The 16445-nt window shown below is 43.6% G+C and overlaps 1 protein-coding gene and 1 pseudogene across 2 annotated transcripts; both read left to right on the top strand.

Annotated features, from left to right (window-relative positions):
* Nucleotides 1–3763: 3763 nt before the first annotated feature.
* Trim40 (tripartite motif containing 40) lies at nt 3764–13502 on the top strand. 2 transcript variants are annotated; one of them, XM_076916875.1, is made up of 6 exons: nt 3764–3854; nt 4585–4953; nt 10513–10608; nt 11296–11412; nt 11915–11937; nt 12159–13502. In XM_076916875.1, the coding sequence occupies exons 2-6, from the start codon at nt 4615–4617 to the stop codon at nt 12223–12225; spliced, it is 642 nt and encodes a 213-aa protein (XP_076772990.1). In that variant the 5' UTR covers nt 3764–3854; nt 4585–4614; the 3' UTR covers nt 12226–13502. The 2 variants fall into 2 exon arrangements, with proteins under 2 accessions (XP_076772990.1, XP_034379863.1); XM_034523972.3 differs by having other exon boundaries at nt 3766–3854; nt 11296–11514.
* On the top strand, nt 13355–16155 carry LOC117724231 (large ribosomal subunit protein eL34 pseudogene; annotated as a pseudogene).
* Nucleotides 16156–16445: the final 290 nt, after the last annotated feature.

The following is a 16445-nucleotide window of genomic DNA, read 5'->3' as shown; positions in this document are numbered from 1 at the left end:
GCTTTATGTGCTGTTGGAGGTCAAACCTCATGTCTGCTAGGTAGAACTCTACCAACTGAATACAGCACAGACCTCACAGCCAGATCTGTTCCATTCTGTTCTGTGTATATGTGTGTACATGTACATGTGTGTACATGTGTATGTGCAAGTGTGTGCATGTGTGTGCCTCCATGTGTGTCTGCATGTGTGTATGTGCATGTGTGTGTATGTGCATATGTGTGTGAATGTGTGTATATGTGTGTGTGCTTGTGTGTATGCATTTGTATGTGCATGTATGTGTGCTTATGTGTGTGCATGTGTGTGGGTATGCATGTGTGTGGGTGTGCATGTGTGTATGCATGTGTGTGTGCATGTGTGTGGATGTGTGTATGTGCATATGTGTGTGGATGTGTGTCTGCTTGTGTGTATGCATTTGTATGTGTGTGTGTGTGTGTGTGTGTGTGTGTGCTGACCCTGCCATATCCTATATGGTATAGAGACATGTAGAGAACAGAGGACAAACTTCAGGAGTCTGTTTTCACTTTCCATCTGGCTGAGACAGGGCCTGTCTTGTCTCTGCTGGGTAGAGTACTCTAGGCTAGCTCCTAAAAGTTTCTGTCTCCCATCTTGCCTTGGGAGTTCTGGAATTGCACGTTTGCACCACCACATCCAGCATTTTAAATGTGTTCTAGGGATGAAAATGTGACCATCTAAGTCATCAAACTTGTGAGACAAGCATTTTTATTCACTGAGTCATCTCTCTAGTCTCAGCCATAATTTCTAAAAGAAATAGCCTGGGAACCTGGTGAATAGCTCAACATAGGAGCATTTGTTGCTCTTGCAGAGGACCCAGGTTTGGTTCCCAGCATCCACATGGCTCACAGTTGCCTATAACTCCAGTTATAGAGGATCTGAGAGCCTCTTCTGATATCCATGGTCATTATGTACAAGGTACACATACATACAAATAAATTCAGAGAGAGAAAGAGGGAGAGGGAAAGGGGGAGAGGGAAAGGGGGAGGGGGAGGGAGAGGCGGAGGGGGAGGGGGGAGGGAGGGAGGGATGAAGGGAAGGAAAGGAGGGAGGGAGAGAACAGGGCAGTGGAAGCAGCTTCCAATCTGTAAATGAGATTCTGAAATCAAGTCCTAACTTAGGAGACAGCACCACCTACTGTGTAGTCTGTGTAGAAACAATGCTAAAACATTTGGTGGAAGGAGCCATGGCTCTATTATTTTGGGCAGAGTTTCAGGTAATTCAGGCTAGAACATTTTAGAAGGTACACTGAACTTGAGCTCATGATATGACATCTAAGGATATAAAGTTGATAAGAAGATCAAAACAGGAATCAAATTCAGCTAGTGTTGGGGGTGGGGATTCAAGGCCCCATTAACTAGTAGTTAACTAGTGGGGTTAACTACAAGAAGAAGAGTGATTTCTGAGCCTGGCTCTGTTTTGTTCACTTGAATGTACGAGGAAGGAGTGTGAAAAGTCCTTAGGTGAATTAAGTCCTGTAGCCACATAGTTTCCCTGTATCAGAAAAGAAACCAGGAAACAGAAATTCTTTTTTTTTTTTTAAGATTTATTTATTTATTTTATGTATATGAGTACACCATAGCTGTCTTCAGACACACCAGAAGAGGGCATCAGATCCCAGATCCCATTACAGATGGTTGTGAGTCACCATGTGATTGTTGGGAATTGAACTCAGGAACTCCGGAAGAGCAGTCAATGCTCTTAACCACTGAGCCATCTCTCTAGCACCAAAACAGAAATTCTTAAAGAAGAGTGGCTTTGTTTAGTTTGGCCAAAAAAGAAAGAAATATTCTTACTTCCCTCCTCCGCTGAAGCACTCATAATTCTCTAGATGAAACAAGCAAGGTCAGGGAATACACATATGTTAATTTAATAGGAAGTGAGTCTAGCAGAGCTGTGAGGATCTCCTTTTCCAACCGGCACAAGGCTTCATCATCTCCCTCCTCCAGTGTGAGGCTCCTAGAAGTTCTTTGGTGTCTGTCTTAGTCAGGGCTTCTATTCCTGCACAAACATCATGACCCAAGAAGCAAGTTGGGAGGAAAGGATTTATTTGGCTTACACATTCACATTGCTGTTCATTACCAAAGGAAGTCAGGACTGGAACTCAAGCAGGTCAGGAAGCAGGAGCTGATGCAGAGGCCATGAAGGGATGTTACTTACTGGCTTGCTTCCCCTGGCTTAGCAGCTTGCTTTCTTATAGAATCCAAGACTACCAGCCCAAGGATGACACCACCCACAATGCCCCCCCTCACTAATTGAGAAAATGCCTTACAGCTGGATCTCATGGAGGCATTTCCTCAAGGAAGGCTCCTTTCTCTGTGATAACTCCAGTTTGTGTCAAGTTGACACACAAAACCAGCCAGTACAAGGTCCATTAGTCTGGTAGCCAATGAGAGGGATACCCTGACTCTCTTTAGAGCATCTGGTTCCCACCAGAATGAAAATTCCAACATGATCAAAGATAAGGAAGAATCAACAGCCATCAGAGAGAATCCAAGGGGGACCAGTAGTGATCCCAAGTGTCAGTCATCACTGCGAGTGTAAACTGATAAAATATTCACAACAATTCATTTATAATTGTCAATACAAAATTAAAAAAAAAAATCTGAGCGATAAGGCTGAGGGTGTTGCTCAGATGTGGGGTACTTGTCTGGCTTTCATGAAACCCCAGCACTGGTGGCTCGTGCCTGAAATCTCAAAACTTGAGAGGTGGAGGCAGGAGGATCAGAAGTCAAAAGTCATCCTCAGTTACGTAGAGACTTCAAGGCTATCCTGGGCTACATGAGACCCCATCTCAACTGTGACTGCCCACCCCTCCAAAAGACGAGAAAGAGATACTACTTGTTGTAGTCATAGTTAGATTAGCATAGATCCACTTTGTATTCTGACAACTTAGACATTTCTCTCATAGGACTGCAGATTCTGAAAGAAAGCCTTAAGGTACCCCAAATGAGGCTAAGTTTACTGGGTATGAAATGATGAGAAGCTATCACTGTGCCTCCCCCAATGCAGTGTGGGTAGCAGCCTTTGTAAGGAGGGGCAGTAGAACTGCCTAGGGCATCAGGGAAGAATACCTTTGGGTATGTCAACAAGGGTATTTCTAGACAGACTTAAGTGAGAAGGGACGACCTGCCCTCAAGTGGGTGGTATTGCTCCATGAGCTGGGATCTCAAAAAGGGTGAAGCTGGAGAAAGCCAACTGAGCCCCATCTGGTATCTCTCTCAGCTTCCTCATTCACCCAGATGTAAACAACCACCCTTATGGTCTTCCAGCCATTCCTGCCTCCATGCCTTCTCCATGATGGACAGTAGCCTCAAACAAAAGCCCAGATAAACCCTTCCTCCCTCAGTTTACTTCTTGTCAGGTATTTGGTACCAACAATCAGAGGAGTAACATATACCTTGCCGTATCCCCCAGTCACCACCACTGTTGAACCTGGGACCATTAAGGACAATCATGTGGACTGTCCCCAGCATCACCCAGGTGTCACGGTTATGTGACACATCTAGAATTTGTGGTTCCACATGCGTGAGGTTCTTGGGGCTCATTCTACGAGTCGATGAGATTTGCATTGAAGGCACCGAGACTTTCCTCTTCGCCATAAGAAAATATGCCACACCCTGCCACAAAGTCCGTCTCCCTGTTCAGTGAGTGTAGCTCATGGGTATTTTTCATTTCCCTGATAATTCAGTGCTGAAGCAGGAAGAGTCTCTTCACCTTTTCCCTAGTTTTACAAGCATGTGAGTGTATATAATTGGCATAATTCAAGAACAGGCTCACCTGCTGGTCTTCTCCCTAGATCTGGAGACCAAGAAAATGAAGTTGAAAAGGAGAGATTTGAGGTAGGGTAGTAAGAGAAATATTTTGGGGGGTGGTGTTCAGGTAATTAGTGGAAAGAGGAGGAAGAGGAGGAGGGGAGGGAGAGGAGGAGGTACTTCCTTCTTTAGTTCATCCTTGGAAGTTGTTTGAAAGGAAAGGACTCTCTCTCTCTCTCTCCTCACTTCCTTCTTCCCCTCCTCCCTCTTCTGTTTTCTTTCTCTTTCAACATGACATCATTGCAGTCTTGGATAACTAGATGGTTAATATAGAGTCACTGACAAGGTCCCACCTTAAGAGGTTGGTGGTATCCAACAGTAGCAGTGAATCCTGTAGGGTAACAACCCAGGAGGGATGCCTAAAGCTCTGGCTGAGTTCTCCCTGCCAGCCACACAGTAGAGAAGAGTGTCAGCTTGTCATTGATAGTTTACTTCTGGCTGTGACAGTAACAGGGTGGCTTAAAATTTAGCTTTGAACTGTACAAAGATTCCACAGAAAACTCTCAAAACAGAATTGGGGTTTGGAGTACCTGCTTTCTCCAGGTGTATGAAAGATTAGTATAAAGAATAGTATTAGGTTTAGCAAATGCTGGGTTTCTTTTCTGAAATCCCTACAGGGTTGTGTTTCTTACAGCCCAGATTCTAGACTCTCTGATAGTGGACAGTGGCCTGAAGTCTAGGCCCCGAGTCCACTCTCTCTTGCTCCAGATCAACTTCTACTGAGCCCTCTCACCTGGGACTGTCTTGCTTTCAAAAGACCCAGTGGGAAGACTCGTGAGGTGGGACCATGGTCTCTCTTGACAAGGACAACCAGGACATTTGTCCTATCTGCCTGGATCCCCTGAAGGAGGCTGTGAGCACCGACTGCAGACACCTCTTCTGCCGCATGTGTCTGACCCAGCACATGGATAAGGCTTCAGTCTCTGGGATTTTCAACTGCCCTATCTGCAGGAAGCCCTGTTCCGAGGGGGTTCTTGGAGACAATTACATCTGCCACACCCACCAGAAGAGGGTGTTCAGGTTTTGTGAGACTAGCAGACATCTCTTGTGTGAGAAATGCCTCCAATCCCCTGAGCACAAGTCCCATACTGAGCTCTCCATTGAAAATGCCATCAGCCACTACAAGGTAAGGCTGTGTCACCCCACTGGACCCTTCCTAAGCTCAGATCCTCACAGAGGCTTGGTAACTAACACGCTTCTTTGACTTTTCTGGTCATCCAACTTGGGGCCTTGGTCTTTGCTTTCCTGTGTACCTCTCTGCTAATATCAGGGCTTCTAGGTCTCTGTGTATCTATGTAGGTGATCTTACCACTGTGATGGTGAAGACTCAGGAAGTATGGGCCACCGTGTTTACTCATACTGTACTAGATAATGTACTAGTTAATAAGATGCTGTACTAGATAATTACTAGTTAATAAGATGCTGAACTAGACAATGAGATGTTGTACTAGATAATTACTAGTTAATAAGATGCTGAACCAGAAATGAGAACCACTTCTCAACTAAGATTATATGGTTCCTTGGTGGATGATCCTAGAAGCTAGTCTAGACATGCAATCAAGATTTATCTGTGCTGTTATCTTGCAAAGATTTGAAATCTGAAAACTTGTATAGGACATCCCATTTTCCCCTTTCCTTCCTTTCCCGATAATGACTGTTGTTTCTTATTTTATTTAATTTTTTTTCTAAAAATGATTCACACTTTTGGTAGTAAATTCAGACAATACCAAAAGATAAAATATCAACACTAAAACTTTTGCCTGTGTGATAGAAGATAGTTAAGAGTAAAGGAGTGTGTAACCAAGTTTCATTCCTGGAGTTTGATCTCTGGAACTCACATGGTAAAAGGACAGAAATGATTTCCCACCACGGTCCACTAACTTCCACACAAGCTCCACAGTGTGTGCCCCTTCCAGATAAATGTAATAAAATAATAATGAATCTTTTCCCTTGTCTTTACCTATTCACAGTCTTCAGAGGTAACCAGCATTATATTTCTTTGATCTATCCTTCCAAAAAAAAATCAGTACTTTTGAATAGTCTTTTTTAACACACACACACACACACACACACACACACACACACACACACTCACTCACACATACACACTCACAAGAGAGAGGGACAGAGACAGAGAGTAATACACTAGGGACGTAGCTCAGAGGTAGAGTCCTGCTTGACACAAATGAAGCCGTGGGTTTTATCCTCAGTACTTTAAAAGATAAAACAACAGTGAATTATTGTGTGTCTATATGCTGTGTTGGTGGGGATGTGCCATGGCTTGCTCGTGGAGGCCAGAGGACAACTTTGTGAAGTCAGTTCTTTCCTTTTACCATGTGGATTGTGAAGACCGAGCTCAGGTTGTGAGACTTGGTAGCAAGTGCCTTTACCCACTGAGCCATCTTTCCAGCTCCGTCTGTCTTTTCTTATATCTTTCCTACGTTTTGAACATTTTCCCCATTTTCCCATGAATGCATCCAGATCTCTTGAACATCTTTCAACAACTGCCTTCTGTCCGACCCCATGAACAGACCAAAAGTTAGAAACTGGATTGTTCACAAGCTATTGTTTTTAGGTTACACAGAACTTCACGATGGGTACATTTTAGCGTGTATTTTGGAGAAGTTAAAATATCCAAGATGTTTTGGTGAAAGTGTAAGGTAGAAATGTAACTTTACCTTTTCCAAATTATAGCAAACTGTCCCACCACCATTTACTGAATGTTCCATGTAGATCTTGTCCTGTCCCCATTATTCTGTATATCCTGCCTGTGTGCCAACTCTCTTCCTCCTTCTCCTTCTTCTCCTCCCCCCATAGTACCAAGGATAAAGATTGAACCTAGGATCTTGTACATACATGCAAGGTAAGCACGCTGTACTAAATATACAGTCTTCTGTTTTACTTTTTATTTCAAGACAGATTCTTACTTTTGATCCCCCTTGCTTATAGCCTTCAGAGTAACCAGCTTGCAGGCATATGCCACCAGATTCACCATGTTAAACCATTTTAAGAATTGTATATTTGCAATATGGGCAGGTTTTGTTGTTGGTTTTTTCTTTGTATAATTTAATTTATTTTTATTATACATGCACAAGTGCTTTGGCTGCATGTGCACCACACTCATGCCTGGTATATGAGAAAACCAGAAAAGATCATCAGATCCCCTGGAACAGAGTTACAAACAGTTGTGGACTCCCATCTGGGTTCCAGGTCCTCTGCAGGAGCAGTCAGTGCCCCAACCACTGAGCCATCTCTCCAGCCCCATTGTTTGTTTGCATTCCTCAAGATAGTAGATCCCTCTGTAGTCCCAGTTCATCTGTAACTGATGGCAATCCTCCTGCCTTATAGCCTTCTAGGTGCTGGAATTACAGACATGTTACCATACTTAGCTTTTCTTTTTCTACCATTTCGCCCTAACCCAAAACTTCTTACTAGGCTTCATCTTTTTCTTTCCAAACCTTAGTTCTTTCTTTCTTTTTTTCCAGTCTTTTAAAAACTAATTGTAAAAAAAAAATAATAATTCTAGTGTGTAAACTCAAGGCCCTGACACATGCTATACTTCCTCCTTGGCACTGGTATCTTCTTGTCAATCACTCAGAAGATTGATGAGTCAAAGGCATACGTTGTACACCTGCTAATCTGCTAGAGAAACCTGCGTCATCTGGGGATGTTGAAGTTGAAAGGTTCTGATATTTCCTTATGATGTCATATCCTTAAAATGAGTTCTAGCTATTCAGTGTCTCCTGTGGAGTGGCCTCACCCATCCCGTCACCCTGCTGTCTACACACTGTGGTTGCACCTTCAGCCCTGGGATCTCAATCTCTAACTCCCCTCTGCTTCAGAAGTTCTGAGCAAGCGTCTATCGTCATTTGGCTTCCATTAAAATTCTGTTCTCAGCCAGATCTGAACATTAATGCCTGCGAATAAGAATGGCCATTGCCAAGCAGATACACACAACCTGAAGCTTCAGGGGTGTCATGGTGGAAGCCAAAGCTGACCCCTCCCTGTCTGCCCTGTACACATTTCCCTGTCAGGTCTTTCTACCCAATAGGAAAGGCTGAATATTCTTTTATCTTTTTCCTCCCTTTTCTTTGTGGAGCTGGGGTTTGAACCCAGGGCTCCACACATGCCAGTAAATGTTTTACCACTGAACTTCTTTTTCAGCCCCGAAGGGTTAATTTCCAAAGTCGTTCAGATAGTTGGCTTTTAAAAAGCATTGTCACCATGTGGAACAACAGATCAGGGAGTCTAAATCGAAATCAAATGTACAGGATGATTCAGAAAGCTGAAAGGGCCATGTTCTACGGTGTCTACTAAGTCTACAGTAGAGGGGGTAGGGCAGAGCTGACCCATAAGTCAGGTGTGCAAAGACAGGGCTTCTCCATCCTTGAATGATTAACTCAGGTCTGTGCTGTCTGTCTGTAAGGTGACACGGCAGGCACTGGGAGGAAGTGCAAAGGTGATTCATGATTTCAAGTCCACGTTTAAGTAATAACAGGAAGTGTAGAAAAATAAATATGAATATTTGTTCTTATAAGGAAGACAGTGAGTGTCTGCTGCACGTATGTAAACAAAGCCAACTGCACTTATCAGAAAGGCAGGCAAGAAATCGAAAGAACTAGAAGTGTTTACGATCTAAGAAGGAGAATAATGGGTGTCCCTTCCTAGAGTGATCAACCAAGGCCTGGTGGGAAGTGACACCGAAGCTGAGACCCAGACAAAGATCTGCATGAGGACAAAGACAGGGTGTTGGGAACAGAGGCAGGATCCAAGTCCAGAGAAATCCTCTTACACATGGAGAATTTATAATCAGGGTTTGTTTGAAATTTTTTAAATTACCTTTTCACATTAGCATACAAAGTAATGGTTTGGAGCCAGGCGTGGTGGTGTAAATTTTTAAGCTCTAGCACTTGGAGGCAGAAGCAGGCTGATATCTGAATCCCAAACCAATTTGAGCTACATAGTGAAATTCTGTCTCTATAACAACAGCAGCAGCAACAACAACAACATACACATACACACAGAGAGAGACAGAGACAGACAGAGACAGAGACACAGAGAGAGACAGAGAGAGGTGCATTTGCCAGAGTTAGAGGCTAAGCAGTTAAGAGGGAATATTGCTCTTTCAGAAGACCTAAGTTTGGTTCCCAGCACCTACATCAGGTGGCTCACAAATACCTGTAATTCTATCTTCATGGAATCTGGTGCTAGTACTTTTCTGGGCTCCTTGGGTACCCCTACACATGCACATATTCATATACAGACACACACACTCATACACATAATTAAAAATAAAAACATCTTTAAATATGTTTATGAAAACAGAATTCTATCTTAGTCATTTAAAACTTGGTAAATGAGGTCTCTATCTTGTGTCATGCATTTAGACATTAAATACTGACATTATTTATATTTGCTTTTTTTTTTTTTTTTTTTTTGGTTTTTCGAGACAGGGTTTCTCTGTGTAGTCCTGGCTGTCCTGGAACTCACTCTGTAGATCAGGCTGGCCTCGAACTCAGAAATCCGCCTGCCTCTGCCTCCCAAGTGCTGGGATTAAAGGCGTGCGCCACCACCGCCCAGCTATATTTGCTTTCTTTAAAAAATAGTGTGTGTGTGTGTGTGTGTGTTGTAAGGCCCCCACGAATGGAGGACCTCACCCAAGCCTCGGGAATTCGAGGCCACCCATTAACTGCAAGACACCAAACTTGATGTAATCAGCAAGAGGCATATTTTAATCAGTATACTGAGGTCAAGACCCATGACCCATGCAGGAGCAGTGGGGTCCGACCCCTGGGCTTTGGAGACAGAGAGAATTTAAAGCCCCAAACCACAACTCAGGGGGAAACCACAACCCAGGGGGGAGTAAAAGAGGGCTATTGGAGAGCACCTGTGGAAAGTCCCAGCCCATTTTTCAGTTTGTGACAGGGTACAAGGAACAGGCTATTCTCTAAGAGTCTATATGTAAGCCAAGTTCCTGGTATCCAGGGTGCACAGGCACACTAACTTGAACTCCCAGCTCAAACCCTATTCAATCTATCTTATGGTTAGTTTTTAGTTCCTGGTACCCATAGCGCTTGGTCACGCTGTCCTGAACTCCCAGCTCTGAACTCTTATTTATTTTGTCTTGTGGATAGCTAGTTTCCTAGGACCCAGAGCGCAGAACAAGTTGATCTGCACTCTTGACTCCATCTGTGGAAGGTTTAAAAAATTTTAATTCTTTCAGTGTGTGTCCTTGGAAGTCAGAAGAGAGGAAGGTATTGAATTCCCTAAAACTGAAGTTACAGGCAGTTGTGAGCTGTCCAATGTGGTACTGGGAACTGAACTCAGGTCTTCTGAAGACCAGCAAACACTCTTAAGTGCTGAGCCATTCCCCAGAAATGGCTTCATTTTGGTGTTTGTTTGTTTGGTTTGGTTTGGTTTTTTGTTTGTTTGTTTGTTTTTGTTTTTGTTTGAAACAGGGTTTTACTACATAGATCTGGCTGACCTGGAACTCACTATGAAGGTCAGGTTGGCCTCAAATTCAATACAGCTGCCTCTGCCTCCCGAGTGCTGAGTGCTGGGATTAAAGGTAAACAGTACCAGACCTGGTTTTAGTGTTAATTCTTAGTCTTGCCCAAGGAGACTGTGCTCTGTGGAGAATTCCCCTGTGGATACTGCCTCACCCTCCACCTGTGTCTGTCTCTAGGAAAGACTCACTCGTAGAAGCAGGAAGCTCAGAAAAGACCTTGGGGACCTTCAACTGCTTAAGGAAAAGGAAGAGAAGATGCTTCAGGCTCTGCAGGTGGGTGTCTGAGTTGCAGGGATAGCCCAGAGTTCTGAAGGGCTTCTCCATTGTTGTGGACAACTGTCCGTGGAGCAGCCACAGTTGTGGAATTGTGGTCATGCAGGCTGAAAAACTTGGTTTTGGGGACTTGGTTTTGAGGTTGGTGAACAGAATGCGAAGCTTTCTGACCTCCATGCATCTGTTTTTTGGTTTTTGTTTTTTCTTAAGGAAAAACGCATATTCTCCTTGGGTAAGCACTGAGAATCCAAATAGATAATTGAAAATTACTGCACAAGTCATGAGACTCCAACCTGTCCTTGACAATCACTCTTCTCTCCCCCTCACTCACTTGGGTGAGCTCTCTCCTCATTTGCAGGGTTGAAAGCAGACATCAAAAGAGCATAGCTGAGTGGTGTGTGTGTGTGTGTGTGTGTGTGTGTGTGTGTGTGTGGTGTTCCACTGTGACAGGCCCCAATATCTATAGATGTGCTCAGAACCGTGAGGTGGGAAGCGGGGGCTGGAGGCGAGTAGGGTGAAGCTTTGTGAAGAGTCCAGTTGCTTCGGAAGTACAATGGCTGGTGAGGCAAGGCTGTGTAGAAAGAGGAGTGGAGGACAATATTCCTACCTAGCTGTTCAGTGCTTAGAGAGCCAGGAGAGAGCCCTTTATCATCCAATCTCAGGGTAGTTCCTCTTCTGTGCTTTCAGGTGGATTGGGAGAGCCACAGGCTAAGAACTGACCTGCAGAACCATGACCAAACCAAGGAACAACTGGAGGCCCTCCCTTGGCATTGGCTGGACCAACAAGAGGACTTACCAGAAGAGGTGGCCAAGATCTTTAGCTTCTCTGAGGCAGTAACACAGCTCAGCATCCTGGTTTCTGGCTTGGAAAGGATGGCCAAGGAACTGGATGCCAGCACCCTGAAGGTGTACTTCCTAAGACACCCCCAAATTCAGAGAGGGATAGTAAACAGTCTTCCTACAGGTCCCTTCTGGGAGGTATAAGGGGAGGTTCTTCTGGTATGTGTGATGGTTTCTGTGTGTGTGAGTGCTTGTGTGCATGTGGTGTGTGTGTGTGTGTGTGTGTGTGTGTGCATGCACATTTGCATGAGTATGTGTGAGAATGTGTGTGCATGTGGTGTCTGTATGTGTGTGTGTGTTGGCTGTGGGGAAGGTGACTTATACAGGTCTGATACAACAGTGTGAGGAGGGATGCTATGTTTCATCTCTTGTGGCAGCATGCAGAGTGGCCCTCAAGCATGAACTAGGAAGGGTATTCAATGGCAAGAACCTAGTAACTTACTGATTGTCACCTTTTCTTTCCCAGGATGCCAGTGACTTACTGGACAGGTATGAGCCCCTTTCCTTCTGTCCCACATATGAAGACACATGCAGACCACATAGCATAGATATGTATATGGGCTAAATTAAAGTCAAGGAGACATACTCAGAACTGTCATACTACATGGCCAGTGGAAGATTGAGTAAAAATATATATGAATTCATGAATGATTTCTTTGTCTTTAGGAGTAAAATATATATGAATTCATGAATGATCTCTTTGTCTTTAGGAGTGCACCACAGAAATTAGAAGGACTCCTCTCTCGTGTTTCTCCAGCCAGTCCAAAGCTCGGTTAGTCCTCCTGGTGTATTCGTATCCCCACAGTTCTCATCTGCTCCTCTCACACTGGGACATAGTCTCCTTCCTAAGCCAGACTTGAGCCTGTGGCTCCCAGTGTTGTGGCCAGGCATTCCAGATCTCCATCACATCGGGGCCATTTGCATAATCTCCATATAACTGTGCGCTGGTGATTGCACCTACTGCCCATGGTCTCGTGGACATCAAAGCATCTGGATGACACAGAAGAGTAAGCCTGCCTCAGCTTATGGAGCAGGTTTACTGGGTAATAGTTCTTCTGACGCTGACAGAACCTTCTGTTTGGTCCACATTGGTCGCTTGTTATGACTGTTGCACGCAGACTCGAGGGTGATTTCCACAGTCCTTACCCTTATGTTCATGTACATGTAACTTTGTCCTGGGGAGTATGAGTGGCATCTGTGACTTGCTTCTCATCAAAGGAATGTAGCAGAAGTGACATTCATGACTATGGACTCTTGCTGATAGATGCATTTTAGAGACTCTTCTTGCTAAAGTTAGGGACCTTGAGGTGAAAGATACGTGGCTAGCTTCTAGTTTCCTAGAGCAGCCTCAGTCTTCCAGGTGTTAGGAATCAGAGAGCCTGGGCCTTACAGTTGCAGCAAACTCTTCCAATGCCACAAGTAATTTGGAAGTAGATACTTCTGGGAACTGAAAATGCCCCTACTAATCACCTTGTCCCTGCCCCATAGTTTCCATAAGACTTGGAAAATGTAAAAAAAAAAAAAAAAAAAAAATCGTATTTCTGCATCTGTTTTTACAATAAACTTTCTTTTCTTTGTGATAGAAACCTTTTACAATGTAAGTAGGGAAAAATCAGGAGTTAGCCTCGGATGTCAGGTAAAATGTGTGACACTTCTCTGGGGTCTGGTAAAGAGCAATTGGCAGCCTGGAGCTTTTAGACAGACTGTAGCAATTCCTGGGGAAGCAAACGGAGTCTGACTCCACCAAGAACAGCCTAGAGGTTTACCAGTCGCCTTACTGGGAAGCCATCAAATCTATCTACCTCTGTAAAAAGGGAGTAAGTTCCAAGTTGCCCAGGGAGAAGCATACACTGATAGATTGGAAGAGTATCTTCCTCTTCCGGGACGGTGCTTAGAGGCACTCAGGATGGTCCAGCATTTGACATTCCATTGTAGGCTATCCTACAGCTTCTAACAAAACTAGGCTGTCTCCAACCCCTGGCAACAGGATTGTTTACCTTTACACCAAGAAAATTGGGAAAGTACCTAAATCTGTATGTGGTGTGTGTCCAGGCAGACTACAAGGGGTTGGTGCTGTGAGACACGAAGTCCTTATGAGTTTGTTTAAGACAAAGAAACACGTCAGCAGGGTCTATGGTTCCCTGTGTGACAAGTGTGTCTGTGACAGGATTATTGAGAAACAGAAAATCGTTGTAAAAGTGTTGAAGGCACAAGCACAGAGTCAGAAAGCAAAATAAATATGCAGCTTTTTTAAGTAATAAAAATCAAGACTTGGAAAAAAAAGAAAGGGAATCTTCACTCTCTAGCAGTTTTACTTCTCAGTTTAAGAAATACAAATTGAGGGGATAGAGAGACAGCTCGGCTGTTTAATAGCACCAGCTGCTCTTCCAGAAGCCCAGGGTTCAACTGCCAGCACCCTCACAGTGGCTCACAATTGTCAGAAATTTCAGTTCCAAGAGATAACACAGTCTTTTGGGTCTCCACCAGTGGTGTACACACACACACACACACACACACACACACACACACACGCATAAAATAAAAGTAAACAAATCTTTTAATTCAAGAGGTAGAGGCAAGAGGATCTTTGTGTTCAAGGCCAGCCTGGTCTACATAGTGAGTTCCAGGGCAGCCAGGGATATGCAGAGAAACTCTTATCTTGAAACACCAAAAGGAAAAAAAATTAAAAGAACAAAAGAAAGAAAGAAAGAAAGAAAGAAAGAAAGAAAGAAAGAAAGAAAGAAATGAAATGAGATGAAAGAGAGAAAGAAACAAAAGAAAAGAAATACAAATTGTCTTTCAGAATTGCTGTCACTTGTAGTCAGCATGCTCAGCGTCAAAATGCTCACCAGGGTCATTCGGTGACCACCGGTTTCCAGACAAGACAGTTTAGAATAGTGTTTAAGAGCTCAGAAGTCAGACACGGATTATCAAGTCCTGACAGTATGATCTTGGACGTGCAAATAACCAAATTTTCACCAAGCCTCAGCTCTGTCCTCCTTCCTCATTCACCACCCACCACCATGTATGTGTGTGTGAGACAGTCTCTCTCTCTCTCTCTCTCTCTCTCTCTCTCTCTCTCTCTCTCTCTCTCTCACACACACACACACACACACACACACACACCTCTTTTTTTTTTTTTTAACAAGGATTAATGTAGCTTAGGTAGCATCAGATTTGCTGTCTCACTGTGTAGCAGAGCCTGGCCTTGAATTCCTCTTTCTACCTACAGACAGTACATGCATATTATACTACACACAACTGTTTCCTTCGTGTTAAACAGGGCGCACTAAAGACTAGGGAGATGGCTCCATAAATAAGCTGCTTGCTGTGTAAAATAAGTATAAGGGCTGGAGTTTGGATCCTCAGAACATAAGTAAAAGCTAGCCAGCTGCCTGCAATCTCTACACTTGCAGGGAAGTCAGGAGAACCCCCAAACCAACTAGCTAGCTAGACTAACCAGAACTGGTGGGTGAGCTCTGAGTTCAGCAAGGGTGAGCTCCAGGTTCAGGAAGAGACACTAAGTGGAGAGTGGTTGAGGGAGATATCTGACATCGACCTCAGCACCCTCCCCCACATACACACATGTACCCACACATATAAGCATGCATACGCATACACAAAACACACACACACATAAAAAAGCAAGAATGGGAGATGATAATAGATCGCACAGAGATCTACTATCTATAAGGACAATAAATGGCATGAAGATTTATAGCAGGAAGAGAACTTCAAATACACATACCTTAGAGGTTCCTAGTCACTTTTTAATACTCAAGTAAAACCAGTACGAAGAAACAGGAAAATACAGTCCATTTTGGTGGAACATGAGGCTTGGGGGGTGTGAGTATATTTTTGGAATTATATAGATACATGCATATGCATATATATATATATATATATATATATATATATATATATATGGAAATATTGAACATCCTGGAGAAAGTCACTCCTCTGCAGCACCCCATCCTCTGAGCAGCCATTATGGCTAGGCAATTCTCTCCAACAATAGCTACCACACTTTACTTCATTGTCTTCCCAGTTCTCCTTTTCCGTATCAGATTACCAACAGCTACCACGGTTTGTTCATAGCTAGCACAGGGGAAAAAAAGTGTTTCTTTCTTCTTTTTGAAAGGTTCTATATATTGAACCAACTGGCTACCCATTGTGTTACAGATAAAAGCAAATATGATTCCTAATTTAAACACAACCAAACTTTAGAGGTTAAAATAAAAACTTTCTGCTCTACTGGGTAGGTTTTATGGATGACCATGATTCAGCATAAATAGTGAGTCATGCTGGTGTATGTAGATCCTAACAGAGCCAGCTTGGCAGTCCTACAGTGTCTTCTCTGGGAGTTGTACTGATTTTGTTACCAGTTTTTATCAAAATCCATTGTGGAATAGGATGATGTGGTGGTTTCAATGGGAACAATCCCCATAGGCTCACATGTGCTTGGTTCCAGCTGGTGGAACTGTTTGGAAAGGATTAGGGGGTGTGGCTTTGTTAGAAGATGTGTGTCACTGAGGGTGGGTTTTGAGGTTTCCAAAAGCCCATACCACTCCCAGTTAGCTCTCTCTATCTCATGCTTGTGGATCAAGATGTATTATTCTCTCTGCTATTGCTCCAACACCATGCCTGCCTGCCTGCTCTAGGCTCTCTATCATGATGGTTATAGACTCTAACCCTCTGAAACTGTAAGCCCCAAATAAACTTTCTTTATAAGTCGTCCTGGTCTTGTGTCTTATTGTAATGGAAAAGTAACTACTAAGACAGACATTTTGCTTTCGTTTCTTGCCAGAAATCTTCTGATTTTGAATGTCCTTCCACCACGTTTTACACATTCAATGCCTTTTATTTTTGTTTGATGCTGAACAGACAGGATTAATATGCCAAGCAACCACATTGGGTTTTGTTCATCCCGGTTTCAGTGGGGACATGACCCTAAAATCACATCTCTGAAGATGCACTGTGCCTGGTTCTGGACTCAA

Source organism: Arvicanthis niloticus, chromosome 20 (genome assembly GCF_011762505.2).
Source record: "Arvicanthis niloticus isolate mArvNil1 chromosome 20, mArvNil1.pat.X, whole genome shotgun sequence".
NCBI lineage: Eukaryota > Metazoa > Chordata > Mammalia > Rodentia > Muridae > Arvicanthis > Arvicanthis niloticus.
Note: the sequence above shows the minus strand (reverse complement) of the source record. Positions and strands in the feature narration are given on the sequence as shown.